The sequence below is a fragment of the Nuphar pumila genome, chromosome 14 (genome assembly GCF_984573655.1).
Source record: "Nuphar pumila chromosome 14, dmNupPumi1.hap1.1, whole genome shotgun sequence".
Taxonomy (NCBI): Eukaryota; Viridiplantae; Streptophyta; class Magnoliopsida; order Nymphaeales; family Nymphaeaceae; genus Nuphar; species Nuphar pumila.
Genome location: NC_143262.1, coordinates 5,017,645 through 5,034,505, shown reverse-complemented (window position 1 = coordinate 5,034,505; position 16,861 = coordinate 5,017,645). Strand labels below are relative to the sequence as shown.

General features: G+C 39.4%; 1 protein-coding gene across 6 annotated transcripts in view; it reads right to left on the bottom strand.

Moving 5' to 3' along the window:
* The window catches only part of LOC149816142 (uncharacterized), a 235,932-nt gene that overhangs the window by 28,094 nt on the left and 190,977 nt on the right, over window positions 1-16,861 (bottom strand). For 4 of the 6 annotated variants that reach the window (XR_016427639.1, XM_089987332.1, XM_089987334.1 and 1 more), the window contains exons 17-21: window positions 6,229-6,297; window positions 5,987-6,130; window positions 5,680-5,754; window positions 5,423-5,599; window positions 5,204-5,289 (exon numbers count right to left, since the gene is read on the bottom strand). Coding sequence is in view for 5 of the 6 variants with exons in the window: in XM_089987332.1 (XP_089843458.1) it covers window positions 5,204-5,289; window positions 5,423-5,599; window positions 5,680-5,754; window positions 5,987-6,130; window positions 6,229-6,297 (551 nt within the window). In the remaining variant the exon portion in view is untranslated. Of the gene's footprint in view, window positions 1-4,833; window positions 5,290-5,422; window positions 5,600-5,679; window positions 5,755-5,986; window positions 6,131-6,228; window positions 6,298-16,861 lie in introns of those variants that run through there. The other 2 variants (XM_089987333.1, XM_089987336.1) reach the window with 2 other exon arrangements.

The following is a 16,861-nucleotide window of genomic DNA, read 5'->3' as shown; positions in this document are numbered from 1 at the left end:
GTTTGTTGCACTTTATCTTTTTCACTTACAAGACACCCAACAAGAGCCAACTGGTCTGTGATGCCTTTCATTTTGTTCAGGTATTCCATAATAGACATGGAATCTTTCTTCAACATTTGAAATTCTCGCTTGAGAAACATGATTCTCGCCTCAGAGATCTGCGAATATGTCTGAACCAACTTATCCCACAGTTCCTTGACCGAACAATCATCAGGAAGTGCAACAAGGACCTCCTGTGAGAGAGTTGAAGTGATGTATGCCATTAGCGATTGATCCCTCTTCATCCAAGCAACATATTCTGGATTCTTGTGAAGAACAATAGACTGTTCTCCTTTATCGTCCGCTTTTTCTTGCAAAATGAATTCTGGAGGCGGAAGAACCGATCCATCCAGATAACCAGAGAGGTCTTGACTCTTTATAAATGGGATGATTTGTCTTTTCCAGGTTAAGAAATTTGAGTTATTCAGTTTTTCAGAGACTAATTGATCGAGAAAGCTTGAGGACAAGCATGACTGCGCATGAGTATTATCCATTTGCATATTTATGCTAGAAAACAACCTTACGATAGAAATTGAATTTATATCCCTTGTGGCTGAACAAATGATAGGGGTTCGGTAAATGTGAAGAGAAGAGACGTAGAAGTTGAATTTATATCCCTTGTGGCTGAACAAATGATAGGGGTTCGGTAAATGTGAAGAGAAGGGACTTATATTGCGTGCGACAAGAAGGAATAGAAGAAAAGGGTTCTGTAGGATGAAATAAAGAAAGGAATCTCGGGGTTCAGTAAATGAAATAAAGGAATTTATATCCCTTGTGGATGAACAAATGATAGGGGTTCGGTAAATGGAAGAAAAGGGACTTATATTGCGTGCGACAAGAAGGAATAGAAGAAAAGGGTTCTTCGCACAAGACCTGATGGAGCAGCTTCAACACAAGACCTGATGGAGCAGCTTTTGCAGTAGGATACTGACAGAGTTTGCAGACTGGTTGAGCAGCTTTTGCAGACTGGCAGGGTACAGCTTTTGCAGATGGAGCATGACAGAGTTTGCAGACTGGCAGGGTACAACTTCAGCACAAGACCTGATGGAGCAGCTTTTGCAGACTGTTGGAGCAACTTTTACAAACTGGCAGGATATTGTTCACGGAACACTGTTCACGAGACCTGCTTTTGCAGACTGGCAGGGTACTCAACTTGATAGGAAGAGGCTGAGCAGCTTTTGCAAACTGGTTGGGTACAACTTTTGCAGATGGAGCAACTTTCTTACTCCCAGATACGTCACTGCTCTGATACCATGTGAGAAAGGAGCAACTTTCTACCCAGATCTATCACCGAGAAGAAAAGAGAGAGAGAGAGAGAGAGAGAGAGAGAGAGAGAGAGAGCGTCAGACCCCTTGTGGCTGCGCCTTTCATTCTATTTAATATGTTGAGTATAAAATTACTAGGGTACAGAAATACCCCTTAATAACATGCTGATTTACATTATACATAGATTGGGTCTGGACCCGATCCAATATATAAAGTGGGTCGGGTCCTGCATATACATAATGATGACTTCTTTTCAGAAACAACTGAGACTAGTTCGGGCGTCTGTTATTCTATGTATTTTCAATAACCCGAATAGCTAGTTGAGTCCGCTCCAAAGGGATTGCTTTAGCCGAGAGAGGATTCTCCAAAGGAGGTAGTGTCACAGATGCATCCAACTTCTGCAGAAGTGTTGAGCTAACTATTGTAGCCCCTTTCCCCTTAACTCCAATGACTGGGGAGGCCGGATCATTGCCCGTGGGGTGGTTGTTAACAACCTGTCCATTGGAGTTTTATACCGCTCTTCCCTCTCCCTTGACAGAACAACCAGAAGCGAATGAGTGCGTTAGGGGTTGCTTAACTAACGACCCATCCTATGTTGCGGTCTTTAAACCACTCGAGCATCTTGCCTGTGAAGGCGAATGCGAGGCCATTTATGTGATTACAGCATTGTGCATTTAGCACTGTTCGAAGTCGCACGACCATCTCATCCGATCATCGCAGTACTAGACGTGTCGTGCACGACTACAAGTACTCTAGGATGAAGGGGGTATAGATCCTCAATAGAAGCCTCAAAAAGAGTGTTCCACAAAGATGTAATGTTTATCCACTATACTTTGATATTCTTTATCTTTTGAAACAGCAGTACCTTGTGCCAACATTATTCATGCGATTTTCTAGAATCTCATCCGCTATCAGGGTATCTACATGCCTCGCATGACTCGATACCGGCCTCGATAGACGGGATACAGGTTTCTCAACAGAACCCCTGCTAAGTAGTTCGCTCGAACCCCAACTCGTCTGCAAAACTGCATACTCAAAGAGTCAGGATCCTTGCAAGGTATCCCTCTCCTTAGACGAGGATGTATCACTCGCTCCCGACTGAACTCTTGTCGCAAGAGGGAGAGTGGTAGATGTCTCTTGCATCCTCTCCGAGAATGCAAGAGCCTGGGCGCAAAACGCGACGGCAAAGTAAAGACTGTAAGCAGGAGTGCAAAGCAGAACCCTTGCGCGATGCGCGACGACAAAGTAAAGGACTGTAAGTAGGAGTGCAACACAAAACCTTTGCGCGATGCACGACGGCAAAGTAAAGGACTGTAAGCAGGAGTGCAACGCAAAACCATTGCGCGATGCGCGATGACAAAGTAAAGGACTGTAAGCAGGAGTGCAACGCAAAACCTTTACGCGATGCGCGACGGCAAAGTAAAGGACTGTAAGCAGGAGTGTAACGCAAAACCTTTGTGCGATGCGCAACGGCAAAGTAAAAGACAAGGATCGCGAAACCGCGTCCTTGAGTTAAATGCGTACTCGTATAAATATATATGATATATATATGCATATATATTTATTTAATTGTCCTTTTTAGTTAATTGAACTCAATTCAATTGTCCAAGTCTTCTGTGCAATCTTCCCCTACCTTGAGGGGTGACGATCCTCGTATGCCAACGGCGTAGGTAAGCACGAGCTCAAGCCATGAAGGGCGAGCAAGATCCACCGTTCAACCTATGATGCTAAAAAGGTTAGTATGCCAAAATACAAATGAGAAGTGGGTCTGGTAAGACCTGCAGCAGTACCGGACCCCGATACGTGGGTAGGCAGGGAGCTCAACTCCCTGCAGAATGCAGAAGAGCAACAGAGGCAGCAAGATCAAGGCAGAAGGGCGAAACCCCCTACCGAAAAACAAACAAGGTGCAGGGGGCAACGGTCCCCGCCAACCTTGAAGAAATGCGAGGCAGGGTCCAATGACCCTTACTACTGAAGAACAGATGCAGGCGACAGGGGGCGTCGCCCCTGTCGACAAAGGACAAGCAGGGCTCCAACCCCTGCCAACCTACCAGAAACGACAGGCAGGGGCTTTAGCTCCTGCCGATGCAAAAGTTTCACGCGACAGGGGCAATGCCCCTGTCGTCCTACCAAAAGACGATAGGTAGGGGCCACAACCCCTACCGGCCAAAGGTAACAGAGAGAGAATGAGGGACAGGGGCTGGAAACCCCTGCCAGTCGATCAACAACAGGCGGTAGGGGGGGCATCACCCCCTGCCAACCAGTCAGACACAGGGGACAGGGGGTGTCGCCCCTGCCAGCCTGCCGATTGAAAAGGAGGAGAGAAGAAGAAGACGATGGTGCAGGGAGGGGGCTCGACCCCTCCCCTGACCAAAACAGGCAGCAGGGAGGGCTCGACCCTCCCCTACCGTAATGAGACGCAGGGAGCAGAGAGGAGGGGCTCGACCCCTCCTCTACCATAACAGAAAGCAGGGAGGGGTTGTGCCCCTCCCCTGCCGTAACAGGGAGCAAGGAGGAGGGCTTGACCCCTCCCCTCCCAAAAGTGGCACAGGGAGGGGGACTCAGCCCCTCCCTTACAAAACACGTCGCAGGGAGTAGCTCGGCCCCTCCCTCGTTGAAAAGAGTCACAGGGAGGGGGCTTTGCCCCACCCTTGTGATTTAGGGCAGCAGGGAGGCGGCTCGACCGCCTCCCTGCACAACGGAAAGTTGAGGGAGAAAGAGAGGGGATCGGGAGAGAGACGAGAGAGCAAAGAGGGGAAAAGGGCGTACCTGGGGAGGCTGCCGGAGAGGAGCTCACCGAAGGAAGGAAGGAAGTCGGAAGGAGGGGGGGTCGCCGATGGGGGTGCTCGGCAACGCAGAGGTCGGCAAGGGGGGTCAATCGAGAGAGAGAGAACAGAAGGGGGGAAGGAGGTTTCGAGAAACCTCCTTCCCTTTGTCGCTGCATGCTTTTATTAGCACGCAGCCTATGTCACATGGGTGCGGGTGCGGGCGCGGGTGCGGGTGCGGGTGCGGGTGCGGGTGCGGGGATTCGGCACTTCCAAAAAACCCGGGTGCGGGGGTGCGGCAGGGGCAAAAATGTAATAAGTAATATATATATATATAAAGGGGGTTGGGGAATAGGCGGGGTTTTTTTTTAAACTTTGCAGCTGTCAGCAGCTGTGCTGACAGCTGGTGTCAGCAGCTGTGCTGACAGCTGGTGTCAGCAGCTGTGCGTGAAAAACTTACTTTATGCTAGTCTGTCAGCAGCTGACAGACTAGCATAAAGTTTTTTTTAAAAAATTTCGAAGCCCATTTGGGCAAATTTTTTTTTTTTTTAAAATGGACATTAATGATCCTGGGTGCGGTCAACGCACCCAGGATCGAGTTGACCGCACCCGCGTCGAGTCGCGTCGACGCGGGTGCGGCACCCTCCTAGCCGAATCCCTGTGACATAGCACGCAGCCGACTAAGCCCGTGACAGATCCGGGTCGGGTCCGGGTTAGGGTCCGACCCGGGCCCAAATAAATTTTTTTCTTTGGAGTTGTTGCAGTAGAAAAGCACATTTAACATAAAATCTAACTGTGTATATATAAGAGGAAGTGAATGTGAAGGTCCGCAAGGACATAATTTCTAATGCTACCTTCTAGATTACTTCATTCTATGTGAAATTTCTCATTATTTTTGTCGAGTGAGTCTTGAACTTTTTTGTTATTTTGAGAGCAAAGAGAAACAGTCTAAAACTATGAAAAGCTTCACAGGCACGTCAGTGCAGCTAGATATAGATAATCACATGCTTCTGTTTGCTGCAAATCTGATTTATTGGGGATAAAAGCTTTCGGACCAGCAACACTGTGTTAGCATGTAAGCTAGCGATAGATGAATCAATGATGTTTAATACTATGATACATGACAAACTCACCCAAGTTTTAACAGCCCACTGACTGTGCCAACGCTGATGTCAAAATCCACTTTAGGCTGCAAAATATAGTCTCCTTCCCTGATAGGCTAAAGTCTCACAAAAAGATGGCACATAGTTAAAATTTCACTATTTATGATGAAACAAAAGAAAGAAATCAACATAGTGACAACAACATTGGCAATGAAATGATAACTGAAGCTGATATAATGAAGTATCAACCTCCCTTATTAATAGTGCAAATCTGCCTTCACACATTCTGACACGTATGAACTCACTTTCTGCAAGCTGTTCACTCAGACGTTTCCTAGGTGGCATCAAATATATATCTGCAAACTTCTGAACCGAGCTGCTGAGCTTCTCAGAATCAAGAACCTTCATTATAGCATGCTGTGATACCTAAACTTGATCCATCATGTACCAAATAAGGGATTTCATTTGAATTATACATGGTTCTTAATAATAACCTAACAATATACCTTCCTGTTACTCTTCAAAACAAATAATGAACTTTCGGGTGAAAGTACAGGATCAAAGTCGTTCTGTATTTTAATCTGCATTAAAAGGAAAACACACATATGCCATCAGCAAAATATTGGTTTTACAGGACCTTAAAAGAACATCTATTAATAACAAAAAAGATCAAGACCATGACCTACATAAACTACAATTCCCAGAGATATGGTGCAGGTGCAACTGGGAGTAAGTCCAAATGGTTTAATATCTATATACTTTCATAAACTAAAATGAACAAAAAAATGCTTTCACCACTTTTAAAGAGCTCACATCTGCATCAGCAAGATGAGGTTTGATATTCTGCTGAAACATTGGAAAAACTATATTCATAATCTCCTCCTGAGAGGAAGAGTATCCTGCCCTTTTCCGGTCCTTCATAACTCTGTCGATCAAATGTGAATGCACACCCCCCACCTGCCAGCAAAAAAATTACTCAGAAAGCTGTATTTGGACACCAAAACAGGGGCAGACAAACAAAACTCATTTATGGAGATAATGAAGTTAATACTTACAACGGCAATCAGCATATCAAGTGAGTTCCTTATTTCAGGATGCAAAGCATGTACCCCTTCAAAAATTACCTGAAAATAAATCCAACATTTACATGCAAGAGTTTAAAAAAATATTGATCTCTATCACTTATAAATGCCTAACTTTTTTTATGCTTCATCTTTCATGGTCAATTTATGATGCCTTGCAGAATACAGTGTTACTGCTCGACTTGGCGGGGTTGATGTACATTTAATCTCTATGCACACCTTTTTTTGTCATGGTGACTCATTGAACTTTATCATACTGATGTGGTTATTTCTCAAGTGTTACGATGTTATATACCACAGTCACCCCCTCGTTATTACTAAATTTTACGACTTTCAAGTTATTACCAGCATCAAAACCAGGAAGGCATAGAGAAATCCCTTTTACAGTTATTTATATTTTTTGCTTGTTATTATCTTGCATACGCTGTCTCATTATTCATGCATTAATTCCTATTTTATGGAATTCTTGTGGATCCATGTTAGTCTATAAACTAACTTAATTAACCTAAATGAGATGTATGAACTTTAAATCATAGTCACCAATATCGCTCTTGGCATGGATTTTCTCAAAAAGTTGTGCTCTCAGAAAAATATCAGAAGCTTTAAAATTTGAAATATAAAGAATAATAAATAAATAACAGGTTTTTCTTGCAAAATGTAAAGAAACAATTACAAAAGTTTTTAAAATATAAAAGAAACAAAAATAGAAAACAAATACTTGATATATATATATATATATATATATATATATAAAAGATGTATTCTGAATATCTCAGGAGAATATCGTGATAATATTGCAATAATATAGTGATATTTTATGTTCTGGCAATATTTTGAAAATACCAGCTGTCCTTCAAATACCAATAATATCACTATATTTTCAAAATATTGGTGATATCGGTGACTATGCTTTAAATCTAACTTCAAACTGTTCTTTCATGCTTTGAAAGGACTTTCTAGGTTCTCAATGCTTTGCATCTATTGCCTACTCTGAATTCACTGACAACAAAGAGCTTGTTTCACATCCAAAAACTCAGAGAGTTGTTTTTGTTGACAGTGAATGTCACCAAACCATGATTTCCATAAACAAACAACAGTTAATCTCTGCTGCTTAAATAATATGACCCAGACTCTTCACATGTGTCAGTACATGCTCCACTACATTATAATAATTGGACTAGAAATCTTAAAACCAGCTTGTCAAAGAAAGAATGGCTTACAAAATTTTAGAAATAAAAGTAACCAAAAATCACCCTCACAAGCATTACCTCCTGAGCAGACACTTGTATGCAGAACCTTATCTACATGAGCTTCCTAGCCTAGCCTGATAAACTTGTTGAAATTCTTTAAATGCCAAACTATGGATGCACAAGACACAAAAGAGAACCACAATATACTTTTTATACTTATGAAATACAAAATCCACCAAGGCACAGCACAAATAGCCAAATACAAGCAGTCGACACCTTAAAAAATCTGAAAACGGCTTACCGCAAGCTATGGATGCCCCAACATTTGTTCAAACTTCCCCCAAAACCTCAAAACAACTGACCCAACCACTTTTTCTAATCTCTAATGTCAAAAACGACCTGAATAGAGTTGATTTGAGCTTCCAAAAACTGAAAACTGAGCCAGGTTCAGTGTTTTTCTCAAATCTGGACTGAACCTTCCAAGAAATCCAGAAAATCTTGGAAAAATCACAAAAAATCCAAAACTAAACCAAATCCAATGGGATTTGATTTGTAGAACATCTAAAACCAAACCTTAGAAAGTGGGGAACACAAACTAAATAGACCAGTCGTTCCTCCAAAGATGATGTCAGCTGACATCACACTGTACCGAACTCTCCACCTTCCCGATTCAAAGTCTCCTCCTCCCTGTGCATTCTAGCTCTAATACCATGTTGAAAATCCGAAGGGATATGAGTAAGAGAGGTTAGGGTTAGAGGAGACACAACAAAATGGGAAGAACAAAGATATTCTATTCCTTGTCGTGAATGAGGAACAACTCACACTAGGAGGGATGGCCCCCTTTAGTACAGAAAAAAGGTAAAAAGAGTAAAATGACTAGTATGACTCCTTTATGGGGTATGTACATACTAACTAATACAAGGCTACTTTACATAATACCATGCTATACCATATTACATAGACTTTCAATAGACAACATGCTAACTAATACAAGGCTACTTTACATAATACCACACTACACCATATTACATAGACTTTCAATAGACAACATGATATGCTAATAATAGTTTCAGACCCAACAGTACATTAGGCCCTGTCTAGATATGAATGCTATCCAATTTTTCCAGTGCAAAACAAACATAAAGGGCATGCTTGCAATGCTCTGTGATTTCTGGATTTCTCAGGATTCTGTGATTGTAAATCACAATCACAACACTTTCTCAAGGTTAGTGAAACACGAGAAAAGTACAAGTTGTGATTGTGATTGCCAGCTGTCATTGTTTTTGCCCTAAATCTTGTGAGAGTTGGTCACAAAATTGACCTTCACAACTACTTTCTCAGCTATGATTGTTCATCCCCAGCTGTGACCAAAGAAAACATGCCCAAAATATCAGTTTACACACATTTTCACATCATAAAATACAAACATGAGAAACTAATTCTTGGATTCAACACATTGTGAATGACTTTCAGTAGTGAAAACTCAAACATGCTGTTCAGGGAGATTAATGAATTTGCAAAGTTAATGTTAAAATACATATGTAATATATATATATATATATATATATATATATATATATATATATATATATATATATATATATATATATATATATATTGTCTAAGTATACCCACTAGGGGTATTTTAGACATTTCACAAGTACCCGATAGGGGTACTTGTTATTTTGTTTTTCTTTTTGTAATTATTTTGCACTTTATTTTTTATATTTTTTGTTTTTATTTTTAGCCACATAAGGGGCCCCACCATGGAGTCGATGGGGCCCCCAACGGTCACATTTGTGACCGTTGGGGGCTCCCAACGACTCCATGGGGAGCCCCCTAGGTGGCTCTCCTTTTAAGGCCTAAGGCCACCCCTCCTCTCCTTTTTTTGTGTATATATAGGGGTGAACCCCTCTTGTATTCTTCACTCTAGAGAGCTCTCTCTCTTTTCAATAAGAGACATTTATATTTTTATGTTGTGTTGTCTCTTGTGGGTTTGGGTGTTAGCCCTTTTATTTGTTCATTAGTGGATGTTGCAAGTGCTTAACGCACTCTTTGTTTTTCCACATATTTCATTACATGGTATCAGAGCCTTGTGTATGCTCTTCTTCTTAATATAGCTTGTTGTGTAGCTATATTTTTTTCTTGTTATATCTCTCTTCGTTTTTTCTTTTGTGAGTGATTAAATGGAAAGAGAACAAAAGATTGATCTCTCCTTCAAGCTCAATGGTTCCAACTACATGATGTGGGCCGCCACCATGGAGAACAACCTCAAAGGTAAAAAACTTTGGGGATACGTTATGGGCATGTGATCATCGCAAAATTTTTCCTCTCTCATAATGTTCTCTCTCTTCCTTCTCTTTTCCTTCCCTACCTCTTATTTTCCTCCTTTTTGAAGGGAGAAAGATAAAAGACGGAAAGAAAGAGAGAAGAGAAAGAAGAGAAGAGAAGAGAAATTCTTTTGCGGGTCTCACTTGACCTTAATTTTGAAAATATTTTGAAATAACTCGCCTCCGTTTTTGAAATATTTGCGGGAAAATCGGGAGACGGGATCCGCTCGTCGGTACGAGGTTCGACCGTTCCTGGCGCCTTTACCAGGGGTAATCGAACCAAGGGTCGAATTTCATGCCTTTTGCTTTGCAAAGAAATTATCTAAATATTTATCCTAAGTCTAAATGCACAATGAATCATGCTTGTGCAAATGCAAAGATGTATGCTCTTTTTTAAAATATTTTGAAGAATTCCAAGTGAAATTGATAAAGTGAAGAAAATGATTTCTAACTTAGAACTTAAGATTAAAGTTCTAAGTTTTAGAATATTCAAGAGCTTTGGAATATGAGTCTGGATTTGGAAAAATGATCTTGGAATTTGAGAGGAAAGGAGAAGAAAGAAAATTTTAAAGTCATAAATGGATTTTGAATTAGAAATTTGGATTTTAAGTCTTTGGAATGGAATTGAATTTTATCTTTGAAATCAGAATGAAATGTGGGAAATTTAAATAGAATTTTGAGAAATAGAATTGATTTGAAAGTTGGAATTCAAGATGGTATTTGGATCTGAAATCTGAGATCCAAAATAAGGTTGGACTCTGGATTCTAAGATGGAATTGGATCTGAAATCTAAGATCCAAAAAATAGAATTGGGTTCTGGATCCTAGAATGGATTTGGATCTGAAGTCTGAGATCCAATGTAGGATTGGATTCTAGATCCTAGAATGGATTTGGATCTAAAGTCTGAGATCCATTGGTAGAATGAGGATCCGGATCCTAAAAGAAATTTGGACCTATGTTTGGAGATCCAAAGTAGAATAAGAATTTGGATCCTAAATGGAATTTGGATCTGTAATGGGAGATCCAAAAATGGGATAAGGATTTGGATCCTAAGAATTTGGAATTTGGATCTGAATTTGAGATCCAAAGCAGAGTTGGATTCTGGATCCTAAGAATTGGAATTTGGATCTGAATCTGAGATTCAATGGAATGAGGATCTGTATCCTAAATAGAATTTTGGATCTGTAACTGGAGATCCAAATGGAATAAGGATTTGGATCCTAAATGGAATTTGGATCCATGTTTGGAGATCCAAAGTGGAATGGAGTCCTATACTTGGAAATCTGGATCCTAAGAATTGGAATTTGGATCTGAATCTGAGATCCATTGGTAGAATGAGGATCCGGATCCTAAAAGAAATTTGGACCTATGTTTGGAGATCCAAAGTAGAATAAGAATTTGGATCCTAAATGGAATTTGGATCTGTAATGGGAGATCCAAAGTGGAATGGAGTCCTATACTTGGAAATCTGGATCCAAGTTGAGACTAGGATTTGTTTTTGAATTTGAGTTTTGAGAAGTCCAAAAATAGGACTTTTAAAGATGGATCTGGGTTTTTGAAAACCCAGATTTATCTTAGGAAGGTTTGGATTTTGAGATTTCAAAGTCAATCTCAACTTTGGTTTAAAACGTGAAGAAAACTTGATTTTGAATCAGAGGATGAATCAGAAATTTCAAAGTTAAATTGAACTTTGAAATTGGATTTTGAATTGAGTTGGAATTTTGGAATTTCAGAATTGATTTGAGAATTTGAATTTGTAAATGAACTTCAAAGTCAATTTTGGACTTTGAATTTAGAGCTTGAATTTGGAATGAATCAAGAATATAAAGATTGAATTTTGAAATTTCAAAGTCAAATTGGACTTTGAACTTGAAATTTAAATCTTTAAACTATAGATTTAAGAAAGATATTTGAGATCACTTGGATTTTGGAAAAGAATTTTGAAAAATATGATGTAATTCTATCCTATATGATGAATGAATTTGAATAAATTTGAAATTGGAATTTGAAAAGCTATTTCATTCTTTTAAATGAATTAAAATAAGATTGAAAATATAATACATCCTTGACTATGGTCATTGAATGTATTATATGATAATCTATATTTAAATTCAAAAGAAGAATAAAATACATTTTAGTGCTTTTATAGAATTTAAAATGAAATTAACCCTCAATATACCCTGACTATGGCCATTGGTATATATTTTGAGTTAATCCTAAGTTAAATCCTGATAAAAGAAAAAAATATTTTGAGAAAATATGATGGATTTTGAAAGTGGATCCAGTGTGGATCTAATGTTATTTCGTAAAAGATAAGAATTCTAAGTTTTGTTCACACCCCGACTATGGCCGTTGATGTAAATCGTCAACTTAGAATTGACTTACCTCTTACGAAATGGTGCAGGTGCCATTCGTGTTTCACCATTGTGGGGATTTTGAGAAATACAGAAAAAATGCATGGAATAATCAATTCATGGTATTCTATAATGCTCATTCATTCTACCTAAAGTAAGAAATGTAAATTCTTATTCCAACCTAACTATTACAATGGATAAAATCAAATGTACAACCCCAAATAATGATATCTTTTACATGTTTCCTGCAAAACAACCTGATTAGTAATGAAAAGAGAAAGAAGATCACATATATCATGTGGATGTTAATGGTGGAAAGGCTCATATAGCAAGATATTTATAATGGAAAAAAATGACATACGTATCAACATGCCTATATGTATATGTTTGAAAAAAATATGATATATATAAAAACCTTGCAGTTAAAACACCTAAAATTTCATAAATCTGGAATTGTAACAATATTTACAAAATTCTGCAGGTAGGATCAAAGCCTCTCCAACATATTCTACATCATTGAAGGGGACTATCTCAACTCCATTATTGCAACTAAAAGGGGGCAGTAGACGTGAAGGTGCTGTAGTAACTGAAAAAGGAGCCGTGGGTATAGTGAAATATGAAGTACTTGGTGGTTGATGGATCTAGGCTCTAATCGGCTGGAACGCAATTTGGGGCTGAAGGCCAGAATGTATGAAAACAGAGGCTGGGATATTGAAAAACATAGGGTACAGGGGATGTTGTAAGCACCCAACCAGTTGCTACTACATACTAATGAGTAGCTAGTATATGCGGCTGTGTAGCAATGAGTCATGCTGGAAGATGATGACAGCAAGGTGCTGTAGGGGTGAAGGGAACATGGTGCAAGTGAAGGTCCTGCTGCTACGCATGTGGCAGCAAGATCTGGTGGGTTTGGCAATGTCACACAGCAAAACATCTTTGCTGACTTCTTCTAAATCTGGATTACAGTGGTTCTTCTGTCAGAGCCAGAAGTAAGCACAGTTGGAGGATGAGGATGGTGAACCTAATGATAAACAGTATATGAATAGTGGATAAGAACAATGTAGAGTAAAGATACATAATAGATCAGAGTAAAAAAAATGTGTCTCTAGCATGACATATGTTCAAAGGAGGAATGCTGCTAACGATGTACAGATGTAGGCAACAATGAGTGCCAATGTTCACTAGGTGTAGAGTCTTCCAGAGATTTTTCAAAGGGTCCGACATCTTTTCCAACCAGGGGACAATGCTATGATGGGAAGCATAACTAATAAGTGGATTTCAGACCCCTCCCCAGAATTCAGAAGGTTTATGAATCAGAGAAGGTGAACAGGAATATGAGTATACCTATAACAAACAAAAAAAAAAAACTAATGTTCAAATGTTTCTAAAAAGGAAAATTCAACAAGATTTGGGCAGGGTTATGCAAAAAGAAATGGAAGTGACAAGAAACCAAGCCAGCGTTTTCAATGCCTACATGAGATCTTTCATGATCCTATTGATTGATTTTTTTTTTTTGGCGATATTATATCTTGAACAGATATTATATCGAAACAACCTCTGTACCAGTATCTTGCCTCATTTGAGCTGAGCGCTACTGACTAAGAAATCTCATAAGTGACTCCAGTGGATTGGAATTAGCTCCAGATTGAACATGATTCAGCTTAGTATATTAGTGTTTGACCGCTGGATATGTGAAAGGGTGAGCTCCCAGGTGTAGTGAGCCACCAGCGTGGATCAAATAAGGTATACAGGGATCAAGTGATCTCTTCCTCTTACTGCAGAGAACGAAAAGGGGAGAACAAGTGCCATTTACAAGGATATTTCTCAGCAGCAGTTAAGTTTTCCTGTGGGGGCAGATTTCCTCCAAAGCAAAAAAAAGAAGACAGCACCAGCGATCCAACGCATTTTCTAGCAATCTCTCATAACCAAGAGGTGGACAGGTTTGTGCTACTGATAGGACTTAAGCAGATCTTATGCAACGACCAATATGAATTATAATAAATGAGCACATAATGGGCATTGAAATACAACAGCTGATGAAATACTGATATGAAGAAATTAAACTGGAATATTAAAATGTTATCAAAAGTATGGTAGATTGAAACAAAATTTTGATTCTAATTCAACATAGACAATGGATTTAGCAAGAAATTTGGTTCTTGCGTTTTGAGGGTTTATGAACTGCCCTGTTGCATGGTAACCTGGCATCGATTTTGATGACATGAGTGGCAGACATTATCTACAGATAATCATAACCTGTAACATACCTTCAGATGGAAATCAACATATTTCAAAGATAACTAAAAAAAAACTTTTCATTACTGACCATGACTGACTTGAGGGGATGGATTAAAGAATAATGATGGAGATATAATTTGTAACACGTAACAAACAAGTATCGATACACTGACTCATAAGCAGCAAGAATACCAATATCATGCATGATACTATAATGGAGATACTGAGCTATAGGATATAGAAATGGGTGAAAGGTACCCTGGTCAGTTTACGCATCTATTGATATAATTTGAGCTCAAATTTTCAATAATACAAATGGATGTTAGCATCACCAGACTGCTTAACATATCTCCAGATCGACCTTAGCTACTTTCATGTGTTTTGACGGCAACGAGGAGCCCCAAATGCCCACACATGAAGCCTAGCTACTTCAAATACAACACAGGATGAAGAATGTAAGAGCAAACCGGAACATCTCCCAGATATGGCTGATGGAGCTGGAGGAAAAGGGTCTCAGGCTTAACATACGTTTGGGCTAAAAGTGTTTCATATCTCCAGTAGATCACCTGATTCCTTACCACTATGTATCTTAAGGGATTCTAGTAACAAAGATAATGAGGTTTTACAATCACTGTGAGGCATCCTACTGGACATCACTATTTCGAGATGAGTCATAGATGGCTTCATCTGACATGATGACCCCAGTATGAATCAGCATCTTTAGATTCCAATGGGTTTAGCAAATTCAACGCAGATTTGTAAAATACGATTGGATGATCTACGATGACCCACAAAAGCATGATGGACTTAAGCAACATAAATAGATCTTCAGAACAGAAAGAGAAAAGAAAAATATATAGTAAAAAAAAAATGCAGAGAATACTCAGACTCAAAGATGATAGATGAAAGAAAAAATGTTGGAATATATAATTCCTATGCTGTAGCACAGGGATATGTCGGGATTGCTGCTGGCAACCTAACATCATCCATGGTGCTTTTAATGGGACCTAAAGATTAAAGGGGGAATCAGAAATTACAGAAAAAGAAAAGAAAAAAAAAAAAAAAGTAAATCATGGAGAAAATTCAAGTTGAACAGACGGGGATTGAAATAAAAATTAGAAGTAGATGGAAATTTTGAAGCCTGGGTGGATCGACGATGCCATTGAGAGGCATCGTCGGTCATCAGGTTATAAGGGAAAATGAAAATCAGAGTTCCATGGTGAATTTGAAATGAAGATAGACATTAGGAATCAATGATGCAGAATTATAAGAACATGAGAAATCGAACTCCAAACCAGCGTAAATAATGATAATAAATAAATAAAAAAACCAAACAAACCCGAAGATGAAAGGGATTCTTACCTGGCTTGCAGGGGTTTTGAAAGAAAGAAGGAGGGACGAACCGTGGGCCAGGCTCCTCCGGACGATCAGAAGAGGAGCTTTGCTTTTGCTTAGCTCTGCTACAGGGCTTTTCAAATTACTGGAATTCGGAGGAAAAGACCACCGGTATCCTACCTATTCCTTCGGATTGTTTAAAGCAGAGAAAACTCCATGAATGCTTGCAAATGATGAACTTCGGAGAAAAATGGATGATGTAAAGAAGATGGGTTTCCTTCAGGAAAGAGAGAGAGGCTCGAGAGTGATGCGCAGGGGGTATGGAGGCCAAAATTTTTCGATCCCCGACCCCTCCTCCTCCACCTCTTCTTATTGAGGGAAGAGGAAGGATCTGGAAGGTGGGTTCGTTGAAGATCGAGGGCGAAGAGAAGGGGATGCTGTTGAGAATCGGACGACAGAGAGAGGCAGCGAGCATGCAACCGTTGCAAATCCTCGCTATTTCAAAAAGGAGGTCCCCCTTAAAAAGAAATTTTTATAAAATGGTTTTCCAAAACGAGGTTTTTAGCAAAAACAATTTTAAGAAGCTCAAAGTCATTCATTTTTTGCGTAGCTTTTCTCAATTTTTGATTTTTTATGTTATTTTTTCATTTTTTTGTAATTTTAGAATAAAATCCTAAAGCTTTACAAGAAATCAAAGATTGAAACTAATTTTTTGATGTTTTTGTAAAATGTTTACAACAGGAGTTTTTCTGAGAATTTTAGAAACTATTTTGAGACAATTTCTTCAAAAATGGGTTTGTGTCCGAATTTTTGAGAAATAATCAAGGTTTATAACTTCGGACTGAGAAATATAGGGTCGAGGGTCCAACAGAGTGCCGGATGAGCTGCCCAAGCCTTTCAAACTCATTTTTTTGGTATTTTTGTGATTTTATTTTGGAAATCGGACAACGGGGCTCAGACTTGGATTTAAAATACTGAGTTCAGACCCGGAACTGAATTTGAATATATTAATGCGGAATTTAATCCAGAAATCTGAAGAAATAACTTGATTTTCTCAGAAAAACGGGGTTAGGGGCAAAAGGGTCATTTTTACAAGACTTTGAAAAATTTGGGGTGTTCACAGATGCCCCTCTTTGCTACTAAGCCGGTTGAGAGCCGA